General features: G+C 35.5%; 1 protein-coding gene across 24 annotated transcripts in view; it reads left to right on the top strand.

Annotated features, from left to right (window-relative positions):
* Positions 1–14,295, top strand: part of LOC129725826 (cytoplasmic dynein 1 intermediate chain) — a 74,376-nt gene that overhangs the window by 56,154 nt on the left and 3,927 nt on the right. For 15 of the 24 annotated variants that reach the window (XM_055682241.1, XM_055682177.1, XM_055682092.1 and 12 more), the window contains one exon: positions 6,301–6,348. The exons of the other annotated variants lie outside the window; for them this stretch is intronic. In XM_055682241.1, coding sequence (XP_055538216.1) covers positions 6,301–6,348 — 48 coding nt within the window. The remainder of the gene's footprint in view (positions 1–6,300; positions 6,349–14,295) is intronic. 24 annotated transcript variants of the gene reach the window in all.

Genomic DNA, 14,295 nt, shown 5'->3' with positions numbered 1-14,295 from the left:
ACTCCTCACACGTTTTAAGCTAAAAATTTGGTTTATGTACCATAAAAACTCAAAAAATACAAAGTTCTTTGTGTTTAAACAACACAGATTTTTTTTACAGATATTTTTGTTCCAGATACAGATGTTCAGATTTTTTCAAGGGAAAACACAGATTTAAATGTGGCAACCCTGATCAGGAGCCCTGCTTCCGGACGTTGACTTTGTATTACCACTTCCTTTTGACTTTGGGTTGACTCAGCCATGACTTTGAATATGTATAAACTAATTCCAAAATAACACTAACTAGAGCCAGTTTTCGCCGAAAATTATAATGTAGTATTATTCTTAGGTATGTCATTCAATGTTGCATGCATAGTTTTCAACTAGCTGGCATCTCAATCCGATTTGCTTTGCTTTATCGCAGCTAACATCGCAGCGGTTCAACGATGTGTGGGCTCCACTGACACTGACAGACAGCATAACATAGCGTATGAAAAGTGGCGGTGATCTCGTGTACACATTGAGATGTTAGCCCTTGTAACATGGCGCGATGTCAGCTAGCTGGTCTGTATGCATAAAAGAATATCGATACAAATATCGCGGTTTTCAGTATCGATACGGTCGAAAATCGGACGCTCGTGTATCGATCCAAAAAATCGAAATATCGCCTCAAAAGTATCGATATTTCCGATACCGATACAATATCGCCCATTGCTAGCTTGTTCGTACATTTGCTGGTGCTATGAGACAATGAGCCGTATGAGTTAGGCCGAAAATATACTGGCGCGTCTTGCACTGCGGAGACGGTTCGCCTTGCCGTGGGTTAGCTGTACATTAACCTGCGGCAGGGCTTTACTTAGGGCTGTACATTAGCCTACGGCGCTAGTATGTTCACGGCCTTAAAGCGTTGGCTTTATTCGCCGCTGCAAATACTACGAGACAAGCAGGACAAACTTTTTTGTTCATACGGCCGGGATCAAAAAAAGCTTTAATTTTTGTATCTATGTCGTGAAGATTCAATAAAACAGTGAGAATTGTTTCTTAAAAAAACAATTAATGTTGGAAATCATACAAAATTTAGTTGAATTTATTATGATTGACGACGGGGAACATATTGTTCATATTTTTCTCGGTTTTTGAAGATGCATGGCAGCGCCGTGTTAGTTGTGTTGTAAATTAATACAACTAATCATTTGCTTAATTTGCGAGGTCTGTCTCATTTATCTAGAATTTTTTAAAATATTCCAATCCGAATAACCAAATTTTTGAAATCACCGAACAGTTAGTGTGCTTACTAATAATTCTTGTACTCGGTAAATATGGTTACATAAATATTTAAAAATTAGTTTTTAATCGATGTTTGCAATATACGGTAAATAATTTAATTGTAGCTTTAAGCCTCTAGTGCCCAAATTGATTTTCAGATGGACATCGAAAAAATCACTTTGAAACTTTATAAACATTTTTTAAGTATTGATTGAAGCTTTTTAGAGGTTCAACTGAAGACCGTCTAAAGGCGGCACTGGGTACTAGAGGGTTAATTTATTTATCTTGGAGATGAAAAAACGAATTTGCAACCAACAGATTTCATTTAAAAGGTATAGCGCTTTCTTCAAAGTGTTCTCATTGCTCGGAGGTGGTTTTTCTTAGTTTTATTTTCGGGGTGAAAAATGCGTTACAGCGAAATATTCTTTTGCATACGCTTAAAGATAGGTTTGGGCATAGGAATATATATATATATATATATATATATATATATATATATATATATATATATATTATATATATATATATATATATATATATATATATATATATATATATATATATATATATATATATATATATATATATATATATATATATATATATATATATATATATATATATATATATATATATATATATATATATATATATATATATATATATATCACTTCAATTTTGGCGCGAAATTTTGCAAATTTGTCACCTCAAATTTTGCGTACACCAAGACTTTTATCCGAAAAATTAACCTTTCACCCCACGAAATGACTGCCAGATTTTTTCCAGATTTTTTAAAAAATGACCTGGCAACGCTGCATCGCCTACAAGCCACTCATAACAGTTCAGTTCACTATAGGCGTTGTTTCCATTGCTGAGTGAATACACTGTTGCCACGTGTTGTTGTGCTTCGGCAATAATGAATGAATACGAATGCAACGAAGTGATATTCAGCAGCCCTGTCCGGAAGCTATTGTAACAAATATGTATGCTTATGAAACAATTCGTTCTTGTAGTAACATCAATCAAATGTCATAGAAACAGTTTGTACTATACTATAACATGTTGGAAAAAGTTGAAAAAGTGGTTAAACGCATGGTTGAAATATGTTTGCCTCTTTCTGAAGCAAACATATTTTGGCCATGCCAAATTTGACATCTCTTTGATTACCGTTCGGCCGTTGCACGTGAACAAAAAAGCAGCTTGTGACAATTTACAGGTGATAATTTCTTAATTTATCACACTTACCGATATGAAATTAGATGAGAATGCCTGTCAAATCGCTATAAGCCAAATCATTTCATTTTTAGATGCCTAAAATTAAAAAAAAATACAGCAGAAGGATGTTCTTCTCAAACCCACTATTTTTGCTCTGAAAATACCGATGATGATCTTAAATATAATTAGTCCGAACTATTTCCATACACGTCTGTAGATATAAAGGTGGGCCAAAGTAAAAATTTAGTGGACCAAAATATGTTTTTAGTACTTCGTAGAAATTTTTATGTTTCCTGGATATTTTTCAATATATTGCATTGTTGAAAATAGACACTTAGCTTTTAACAATGGTATAATCGAGTAGGTATTTATGTTGAAAATTGTGTTTGTTTTTAATGAACTGTGCGAACACTTCTTAAAGCTGGCCAAAATACCCCCGTTACCCTATTGGCCATATGTAAACAAAACCATGGTAACGTATTGATGTTTATGCAAAACATCAAATGTATGGAGTTTTCGGGCTAATATTCTAATCGCATGAGATATATGAAACTACAAAACTGGTTTGGGATTAGAAAGTCTCCGTTTGTTCAGATTATTTACTAATCTGTAACTTCATTTATATTTACCAAAAATAACGCTTCAGATTCTCAACCTAAACCTGACTATAATAAATGGCACTTGAGTTACCGAAGTTGATGTAAGCAAATAATACGAAAAAGTTGCGGTACCTTTTTAATGTAGATAAATGACAGATGAAAAACTCATACGAATAAGACAGACGAAAAATTAATATAGGATTATTTAAACTCATTATTAGTCCAAAATATAGGCGATTTCATCCGATTTCCCCGTTGAAATTATTCAATTACATATTTGGAAGGAATTTGGAATTACATAATGGAAGGAAGAAGGACAAATATCTCTCATACATAACATACTATGGCCAAAACCGGTGCTCTTACCCTACAGTAAAATAAAATGCTGATTTAGGATTGAAATTCATAATTTTGCATTTTTTTCAAGGCGACATGTTGTTTTCAGATAAACCCTCGAATGCATCCCAAATCCTCTATCATTTATTTTAGCCACAAGTATAGTATGCAGGTTTTTAGTTTTTTTTAAGGGGGGGGGGGATTTGTTAGTAGCTTAAGTATTTATGATAAATATTAGTAAATAATGTTTATGTGTGTCCAATCACGAATGGTGACTTCTCAACACTGTTAGAAATTTGTAATTTTAATTATTGGGATTTGATTGCTTTCGCAATTAGAATTTATCATTCGTAGGGATTTAAACCTACTTGTCAAAAAAAGGGAAGTAAACTTAAAACTAACTTAATTGCTAACTTATTGGCTATAAAGAGAGCTTATAGTAGCAATTGAAGATTGCAACGATTTTCGTTGAAAATTGTTAATAATTTTATTCGACATAGCTTCTAATGTTTCAACACCAGTAAGTCTATGTAATTCGAGAGGTTTTTAGTTTTATTTGGTCGTCAGAGGGACTATCATACAACTTCATGCATATGGCAGTTGGCAAAGAATGGCTGTAAAGAATACTTGCGGATCATATTTTATGGTTCTCAAATAAAATGAAAATATAATCAAAGACTTTGACGTAAGTTAACATAAAACGAAAATAAAACAATCCTAAGTCTTTGAGGCATTTTGTTTGTTACTTGGGATTTGTTTTTCATTCTTAAACTTTTTTTTTGTCTCACGGTTAACCGTCGATAAATCAATACAAAGCGATTCGGACAACTGTAGAAGTGTTTGGTACGGATCTTCATCGAGCAATGTCACCAATTCTTGAACTTTTTGGGTTTACCGATGAAGTAACGGTTTTTTGGGTATAATGTCACCATTTTTTTCCACACAACATTTATTTGACACGGCACAATGTATAATGTAACATGTTTTATGTTGTTCAATAAAATATGAACATTTGAGAGAAATGATTTCTATGACGAAAAATGTACGCAGTGTCAGTAGTTTTACAGAGACGATTTACTTTTTCATGTGTAAGTATGGATAACTCAGAGACGGTATCTTTTCAGAAATTCCATAAAAAATGTCCAATTTGTTTTAAATTGTCATTTTTGATTTGGCTGAAACTTTGCGCAGATGTTGTTATGGGCTAACGTTGTCATTTTGTGCCGTATTTTTAATAACGACTAATTTTTGAGAAGGGTTTATGTAAAAAGAGTATCAATGATTACCAATATTTTTAGAGCCAGAACGGTTTGTGTCATCGGTGTAACGTCTTCAGCAAAGTTGTAGATAATATTTTAATTTTTCTGAAAAGAATATGCACCATGAAAAATCCTTTTCTATTCAACAAAAAAATCAATAAAATTATTTATAGTCAGGTTTGTTACGCAGGGGATACATATCGTAAAAAAACCGCGTTAATTAAAAAATCCGTGTGAAGTAAAACACCAAGAAAGGTTTCAGGACAACCCGGGATGCTCTACGACTAGTATTCAAAATTGTCCTCTTCATTTCTGATCTTTTTTTTTGACTAAGTTTTTTGCTCAATAAACGCTATTTTTCCAACCCGCGTTAATTCGAAAATCCGCGATTTTTTTTAATTAGCGTGGTATCGCTTTGAAAAACTGCGTCAATTAAAAAATCGGCGTAAAAAACCGCGTAATTCAAAAATTCGCGTAGAAAGCCGTGTTAATTAAAAAATCCGCATAAAAAAACTGCATAAAAAACCTGACTGTATCTCAAAATTCTTCTTTGAAAAAAAATATTCCTTCTTTTATAAAAACTATAGAGTGTAGCTAAACATTAATGATTGTCTAATCATGGAAAAATAAGAAACAAAAAGTAAAATTTTTCTAAAAACAAAAAAAAAGTTTAAGGTCAGAACGGGTTGTTTCATTGGTATAATACCAACGGCAAAGTTGTGAACAGTAATTCTGTCCTTCCAAAAATAATACACTGTAAAAAATGTGATTTTTTGTTTTTTAACTTTCCAAGTTCAGTCAACTATTATTTTTTTTAGCTAACAGTGTGTAGTTTTCGTACAAAAAAATTAACTAAGAAATGATTTTTTCGAACATTCAATTTTTAATTATATTTTTTGTGTATTAGCTTAAAGATTTTTATTTTATCTTACGGTGTACTTATTTTGAAAAGACAAAATTACTGTCTACTACTTTGACAGAAACTTTAAACCAATAAAACACAACGTTTTGGTGTTGAATTTTGAAGCCTTGTATTGTCCACGTTTTGATCACTATTTGAATGAAAAAAAGTGACTAATGTCACTATGATTCTACTCCGAGTCCGCTACTAACCTTATCAGAAAGCTTTCTGACAGAACTGCGAGTGTAGGTCTTGCATTTGTAGTTGTTTCACATGCTTGTACAGCATCGCCTGAAAAACGGGATTAATTCTATCAAACCCATAAAAAATCAATTCAAAAAGTCCTGTGCGTATTTCATAAACACTTTTGATTCCACTACACTGACAATGGCTGCGCTTTCAGGTCATGCTTTCTGCTTTATCTTGCTCACGGGTCTATTTAAAAGTAGTATTTAAAATATGTCATATCATCTCAATGTTTGCCATTCTTTCAAAAACTAAAAAACGGACAACAGATTTTTAATTCAAATCAATTGCACACAATTAAAGTTTGTATTTTGTGAAACAGCAATATAAATGCAGATCCTTTTTTGTTTATTTTTTGCTTTGAGAACCACTTCCCTTTTGCTCATTTTTTTCCTGCAAATTTATTTCATTTTCAACCTTTAATATAACGCTCTATACTACACAGTGGTTCATAATTAATGATCTAGAAGTTAAACTAGAACTTTCTTTCTGTTTCAAGATGAATACAATCTAAACCCTGGTTTAGAGTGGGAGGATGAGTTTACAGGTAGGTTTTCCTAACCAGACTAATACTAATTAGTCGAATTCACAAAATCGCTTTCTACAGTTTTGTTAATATTATAATTGAATCACTCGGGAATGACTTATATCTCTTTTTATTATATTTAGGTAGCTCAGTACGTTTGCTTCAGTTTTCAGTATACTCGTTAAGCGATTTGCACTTTAGGCATATAAAAGTTGTACAAATTTTTTTTTGTATTTTACACTTTGATCATCTCTAGTTGTTTCCGATTTTTAGGCTATTTTGTTAAACATAGAAGCTCATAGATTTCCTTTTGAATGAATAACTGTTTTGTGGATGTTTCTATCTCCTGCTGCTTTCCTTCGTCTATAACTTTTTATATCACTGTATGTCTGAAATACACGATGTCTCCCCATTCGTGGCGATTTGCAGAACCTCCAAAATCATTAAAATTTAAATGTTTGTTTGATGCTCGGGCAGATTTTATTTGTCTAAATTGTCGAGTTGGTTTTTGGCTTTCATTTTGAATAAATAATTGATTAATAAAAGGCAATAACCATTCTAACCTCAGTCCATCATGCAACAACAATCAAAACCATGTACTAATATGCTGATCGTCATTAGAGTGCAACATTTCATTTGTGAGTGTTTCCATTAATCGAACAACAAGCAGCGTGAAGGCAATATGATAGACATCAAATGGGTGGAGAAATTAGAGTACTTGCAGAACATTGGTGGGTTTGAGGGGATACTGACCACCAAATAACCGTGTTAACTGCACAAACATGTGAACGAGACATCTATTTCCACCTTTGTGTACAGCCTAAGTAATATTTTCATATGTAAATAACCTGCATCATGCTTCCGTTCTAATATATATGATTACATCGATGGAAGTATTGTAATATAATGAAATTGAGTCATAGATGGATTTGTAGTAATGTATCTTAGATTGTAGATGTTATGTTTGATTTTTCACTATTTATATTCATCATGCAACCATGAAAAGGGATAATCAATATGCTGAAAATTTCGACTGTCGTGTGTGATTTTGATTAATTTGAGTTAATTTGATTTATCCTTCCAGTTGGTCAATCTCGAGGTGTAGTACTGGTCTAACAAACCAGCATCACAACAAGTCATATCTTCGCATCTAGTTTGGGATATACTGGTAAAATACCTGTCTGTTCAACAATCGGGGTTTCACGACAGATTTCGCTTTTTCACTTGTTAAATTACTGTTGTCTACATTCCAAATTACTTGTCTACATTCCACGTGGACAGATTTTTGACGATTTTAACCTCCCCCCCCCCCCTTCCGTGGACATCTACCCATATAAATTCTAAAAATTTTGTATGGACCGTGGACATTATACAGACCTCCAGACCACCCCCCCCCCCCCAAAGCTGCCCACGTGATATGTGGATGGCCCCTTAACTATTTTTTATGGTACAAATCGTTGCAATGCGCCTAACCTCTTTCGCGACATCGGACATGCGATGCTCATCGACTTTGACGCGGTTGGCGTCCGATCCCACGCAAAACTCGTACATGTTCGGGCCAACGGTTAACCCAAGAGCATGATTATGTATTAGAGGACAGTTGAAAATATCGGCATCACCGCAGTTCGAACAAGACACAAGAATCTTGAAGCCTAGTTCACGCTTGCTCGACTGTAAAAACCGCACATCACTATTACATTTTTTTACACATTCCTAATTCAGAAAGGGCAGCGGAAAATGTATGAATCAGTAACCGAAATCCCTATCAACATTGCTATCACGGTTTAAATCAGAAGTTTTAAATTTTTTCGCCGAGTTACTAACGTACTCCGAATCGCCTTTGAATGCATGGCGGTTAGGATGGTGTCGATTACTAATTTTACTCCGGGTTGTTCTGGTACTTCATCTTTTACTGCCTTTGAGGCCACTGTACACCTTGTCACTCATATTTAAGTACTTTTGAATATGACTCACAGTTAAAAAGCATAGAAAAACTCAAACAGAGAACGTACATAATGAGAACGGCTGATCGACTAAACCAAGGGAAACTGTGAGTGAAATCGTGCTGTAGAGACTCTGTAACGGTCTAAACTTGATGTAGCGACCTCTATACTCTAAATCAGTGTTGCTGATTATCACTTCATTACACTCAAATACGTTGTCTGCAACCAGAAGTACTCAGTTCAGTGGCAACAAAGCATGCACTCATAAATGAAACGAACGCGTTGATTGTCCCATGCCATGGTGAGTGACTCACGTATGAGAAGTTTTTTTTTCTCTTCGCACCATCTTCGCTTCGGACCCGATCAGATCAATAGAGAAAACAGAGGTTTTTTTCCGTGGTAATCTCATCACTCAGAATGTTCAGATGATTCGCATCATTCACTTCATTTGCATCGTACGATTTGCATCAGTCATATTCTTCGGGTCTTTTTTTTTTTGGGTGAACCGAAGCGATTAGCTTTCTTTAGCCAACAGTGCTGCGTAGTTGTAGTTTTTAAAAATAAAAAGAGTCTAGCAGTGATGAACTTCCGCGCCTTAAAAACAAAAATGAAGGATGTTGCGGAGGAAAAGGCTGCTGCCAAAGGGACAATAAAATATAGGTGCCTTATCGATGCTTTCAGTTTTGTTAAATTCATTTTAAATTTTAGAAACCTATAATCAGTTGACTTCAAGAAACATAAAAATAAAAACATACATTGAAAGAATGTCATTTTTTTCTTTTCAAACATCTCGAACAACACGTGCGAACATCTGAACTAATTCCTTAAACTATATTCCGCAAAATTTATTCTGTCAAGAATACATCCCTTCTCAGATGTATCGAACACCCTATTAGATAAACAGAGAATTCGCTTGCCCACCCTAGGCGGCGACGTTTGTTTAGGTCGAATCTATTCTTACAAAAACCAACGGTGGTTTTTTTTCCTTTGTAAACGTCATTGGTCTTTCCCGACGCTTCGTTCGCTTCGTTAGATTCGTTCGCTTCAGCTGTAAGTCGAATTGATGGTGAGTAACTTTTTTTCGGGTGGCCGAATGTGGTAACTCAGTGAGATACAATAGCAGGAGAAGAAGTAAAGGATAGAATACACCTAAACAGTTCATTAAGCACTGTAATTCGCACTTGATGATGCGATAGGCTGCAGCTCTAATACCAAGTCACTAGTGAGCAGCGACGATGATGAATCATGAATGATTGTGATAATCAGCAACTTTGCTCTAAATTTGAAACACGATATCGATCATAGGTAACTTCTGCTAGTTTACAAAGCCTAGAAATAAAAATAAAAACGAGCATCGCCAAAATAAACAAAAAATTGTTATTTTGGAGCATAAAATTTGTTCGGTAAAAATTGATTTAAACGAACTTTGAGTTTAGATCTTTACTTGGGCGATGTAGATTTTGATTCTAGGATAGTTTTAGCATGATTTAGGCCAATAAAAAATGGCGAAAAAATTTTTTTGGTGGATATTACCCCTTAACTCAGTGATTCTTACTGGTGGTTCACAAACCTTGTGTATGGTCAACAAATTAATGATCAATTATGGTCAAAGTATATAAAATTGAACATAAACATAAAATTTAACACCTTCACGGTTTTTGTAATGCACTTTATTATTTCCCAGGACTTTCACTGTCATCATCAGTTATACGAGTCGAATGAAAAAGTTAGTCCACATTGCGCTTTGAGAAAAGGTCTGGCACCACTGACATGTGAAACCTAGTTGCCCAATTGGCGTTTTTTTTTCATCGCTTATCTCTCTCTCTCTCGCTCTTCCTCTCTGAGTATCTCTAAGCGCATGACTCTCTTGTGCGCAACTTGTTGGATGGTCTGCAGATTTTAGTAAAGAGCCGCAATATTATTTGCTAAATTAAAAAACACCAGTGAGTTTATCTGTCATGAAAAAAAAAAAACAAAATCATTCAAACAGTTTATAATGAATTTATAACAAAAATCGTCTGTAGCAGATTGTAGAAAATACATGGGATGGGTAAAATCTGAATGCCAAATACTAAAAATAATGTTTTTGGTGCTTAGTTCGGTTCACTTGCACTTCGACCGTATATGAACACATTTGGCTGTCATTCGGTGAGATTGATAACCAGAGCTGCGAAATTTCGAAACTACAAAATGAATACCACACAACAGCAATATCATTCTTTCAGATTGAGACTGATATTGAGTACCACCCGTGTCAATTCTCATTGAAAATCATGTCAGTGAAAAAAAATTATATTGTCTAGGAACATGTTGAAGCCAATCCAATGCATAAAGCCGATGAAGTAAATGAGCATCTACATTTTCAAACACATAAACATCGCTAAAACAACACAGCGTGTGCGAAATCGCAGTAGTCAGTATGGCCACTGTCAACCGATTGAACCTGTAAGTAATTTCATTTACTCGTTCGTACTGAAATCGATACTCACAGTTTTCAAATTGAACTGATGTTCTGTTGCTGACAGTGAAAATTCGCAGCTCTGCCGATAACCTACAGGGTAACGAAAAAGTCCGGTCACACAGGAAAATCTCAACATTTCAAAGAATAAGAAGAAAATCTGAATCTGGCTTTCATAGCTTTATTCAGTAACTCATAAAGATACTTAACAGACTATATCTCGGAATTACACAACCTTTCTCTGATAGAACCAGCTTCAGACGTCTCGGAAAGTCGTCGCAAGCGGCGCGCACGTGTTCCATCGGCAGCTCGTCCCAGATTTTCGTGATAACTCGCTTGAATTGCTCCAAATTTGTCATTTTATAGTCGTTCAGCTTCGACATCATGTATCCCCACACGAAATAATCCAGTGGATTCAGATCCGGAGACGACGGAGGCCATTCATTCTTCGAAATGAAATCGGCCAAGTTTTCCTCACACCACGCCTGAACAACCTTTGCGGTGTGGGATGGGGCGCCTGCTGCTGGAAGCAGTAGAAATCGTCTTCAAACAATAGTTCAGCTTGAGGCAGAACATTTTTATTCAAAACCGTGTCCAGGTAGTACGCTGCGTTGATTTTGACCCCTTTATCGATAAAAATAAGAGGCAGTTTACCTCTCTTGCAAATGGCTCCCCAAACCATCACTGACGTCTTATTTTGGAACCGGGAAACGTTCAGCTTGTCGCAGGAGCTTGCTGGAGGCTCACTCTCCAAACTCGATCATTTTGCGGATTGACTGTTTGCTCCAAAACGAACAGCTTCTCGTCCGAAAAAATAATCTCGTCATCTGCGCGCCAACCGAGCAACTCCCGCGACCGTTGGTACCTCTTGTCCTTTGTAGCTTTGGTAACCTCATGAACCACCTGTTTTTTGTACGGTGTAAGTTTTAAATCCTTGCGCAGAAGCAGGCGGATTGATTCTCGGTTCATTTTAAGGTTCCTTGCCAGCTTCCGTGCAGGTTGGGCGGGATTCCGGCGACTCCGGTCTCGTATAATCTTTTTCAGCCTTGGAGTTCTCACAGACCTTGGTCGTCCAGATCGTGCCTTGTCCTCGGTACCTCCGGTCTCTAGGTACCGATTTATGGTCCGGTACACGAATTTCCGGTTGATTCCGAGCGGTTTTAGGTGTTTGAATATGTGTCCGGGTTTATACCCTTTCACATATTCAGCGATGACAGCTGCTCTTAACTCTGCCATGGCTCACAACTCAATGTAAACAAACTGCGCAGAAACGAAACTCTGCCACTTTGGGCAGCAAAGTTAACCCTTTCATTTGACATATAGATGGCACCAGAGAGATGCAACGTGTAGGCTACAGGCGACCCCAAAAAAGTGTGACCGGACTTTTTTGTCACCGTGTAGAGCAAACACAAATTATCCACTCGCCTTAGTTTTCGACATTGCCAAAATTAATTTACTGCTTTTCTACCCTTTAAAACATGTTGTCGTCAATAGTATACTATTGACCAATCATAAGTTTCAGTCATTAATTGCGTTCATCACAGCTAGGATAACTGCTATAATGATCTGTAGTAGAACGATTCACGTTGCAGTATCATCCTATCATCTTAAACATATAAAAATGCAGTCCTGTTTATCTGTCTAACCCATATAGACATGGAATTTACAGCACCGATCGACGTGGAAAATTGTATGTATAGGTTTTTTGGTCGAGAAAGATTCTTATGATGATTTTAGACCCTTCCTTTTTCTGAAAGGGAGGGGTCTCACAAAAATTGAACACAAAGTCACTTCTCTGTAAGGGACAGCTCTCATACAAATGAAATGCTCTAATACAAATGAAATACAATACAAATGTTTAGGCATGTGAAGGTTATTAGGAGAAAGAAATGTTTCTTCCAGTCACTAACGAGAAGAGCAAAATGTTGTATTAGGGAATGCGAGTGAAACTTGGCAGGTGACAGCTGAGTCATGAACGAGTCGATCTATTTCGCAGATGATATGTGTTTCCGCACGAGAACGTATAACCAAGAACCGCAATGTATATGTTAGCGAAACGTCACTCGCTGCGTTTGTATAGAAGCAACGATCAGGTTCAGTTCTGTCCCCTTCATTCACGGAATAAGCAGAATCTCAATGGTCAGATGTCTAATTAAAAACACCACTGCTTCGTTCCCCACTGATTACATGCAAATATGGGTTTTCTAGGTTCTAAGCATTCTATGCATGTTCGGTTCCATATCCGATTGAATACTTTATTTACTGGGATTTCAAATTTACGCTGATCCACGTTGTACGTTTTGCCCCGAATGCTCAAAAATATCAGGGAAATCAACGTTAAATTTCAGGGAAAATCAGGAAATTTGATTTTGAAAACTTTTTCGCCACCCTGAGCACTCATCCCAATCAGAAAGACAAAACAAAAAAGTATCAAAAGCTGTTAGTTAGGTGTTAAAATAACAGTAATTATAACAAAAATGATTCTACTCGTATTAAACCTATATCAAACTTTGTTACTAACGTTTCCGCTTTCTATAAGGAAGCATACTGAACAGTATTAATAACAATCATTGTTAGAAATATCAGCTTTTGATAGAGACGAAAAATTTGTTAGACTTGTTTCAGGACAACTTGTTATTTGTATCTCGTGTTGATAGAATTTTGTAATTTTTTAGTTATGCTCTTCTGATCGGGTACCTTATTTTCGTCCAAAAGAGTAAAATAGTTCCACAAAACCTTGACATGTCACTTTTCACATCAATGTTTGTTTTTATTTGAAAAAAAAAACCGGAAAATTTGTATCCAAATTTGCTGTGGCTAACGAGGTGTTTATTTATGCGATCTATTTTGACGTTTCTCGCAGTGAAGCAGCACAGGCTGGCGTAGAATAATCGATGTACTAAGTAAAATGTAATAATTATCCGTTTTCATAGCAAACAGCCATCGTCTGGTTTTAATTCAAATTATTCGCTCACAAGTTTAATTTTATTTTGTTTTCCGTTTTTTGCAACCTTTATCGGATGAACCGAAACAGTTCGTAGAACTTAATTTTTGAATAAAAATTAAATAGATTTCTTCTGTCTCCGCTAGATTGGATCCAAGTGATACGAGGTAACCGAAAATAAATATTCTATCGTATAGATGTACTTCAAATAAAAGTTCACTTTTTTTTGTAGAAGACTGATCCATTGCGAATTTAAATCAGGGTTTCGTGGGATGACACTTAACAATATTTGGCCTCGTTTTTCATCAAAAACTCAAAAATGCAAAACTTTGAGTTGTTCCAGTGTAGTACGAAAGCGACATGATATGGCTTTGGACAGGTGTTGAGACCATTCTGACTCGAATCTTATACTTGAAAACGGCATTTGCTATGTTTAGGTAGAAGAAATCTTTTAATCTCAAAAGCTTTGATCCCTGATGAAATATACAGTGAAATAAAAATACTCCTTTTTTCAATAGTAAATCTAAATAAATTTATTACTTTTGGTTTGAGCTAATGATTGAATAAACTTAAATTTACAGTTTTGAATCACTTCACTTTTTAATTCTATCACTATCACTATT

The sequence above is a fragment of the Wyeomyia smithii genome, chromosome 1 (assembly GCF_029784165.1).
Source record: "Wyeomyia smithii strain HCP4-BCI-WySm-NY-G18 chromosome 1, ASM2978416v1, whole genome shotgun sequence".
Lineage (NCBI taxonomy): Eukaryota > Metazoa > Arthropoda > Insecta > Diptera > Culicidae > Wyeomyia > Wyeomyia smithii.
Note: the sequence above shows the minus strand (reverse complement) of the source record. Positions and strands in the feature narration are given on the sequence as shown.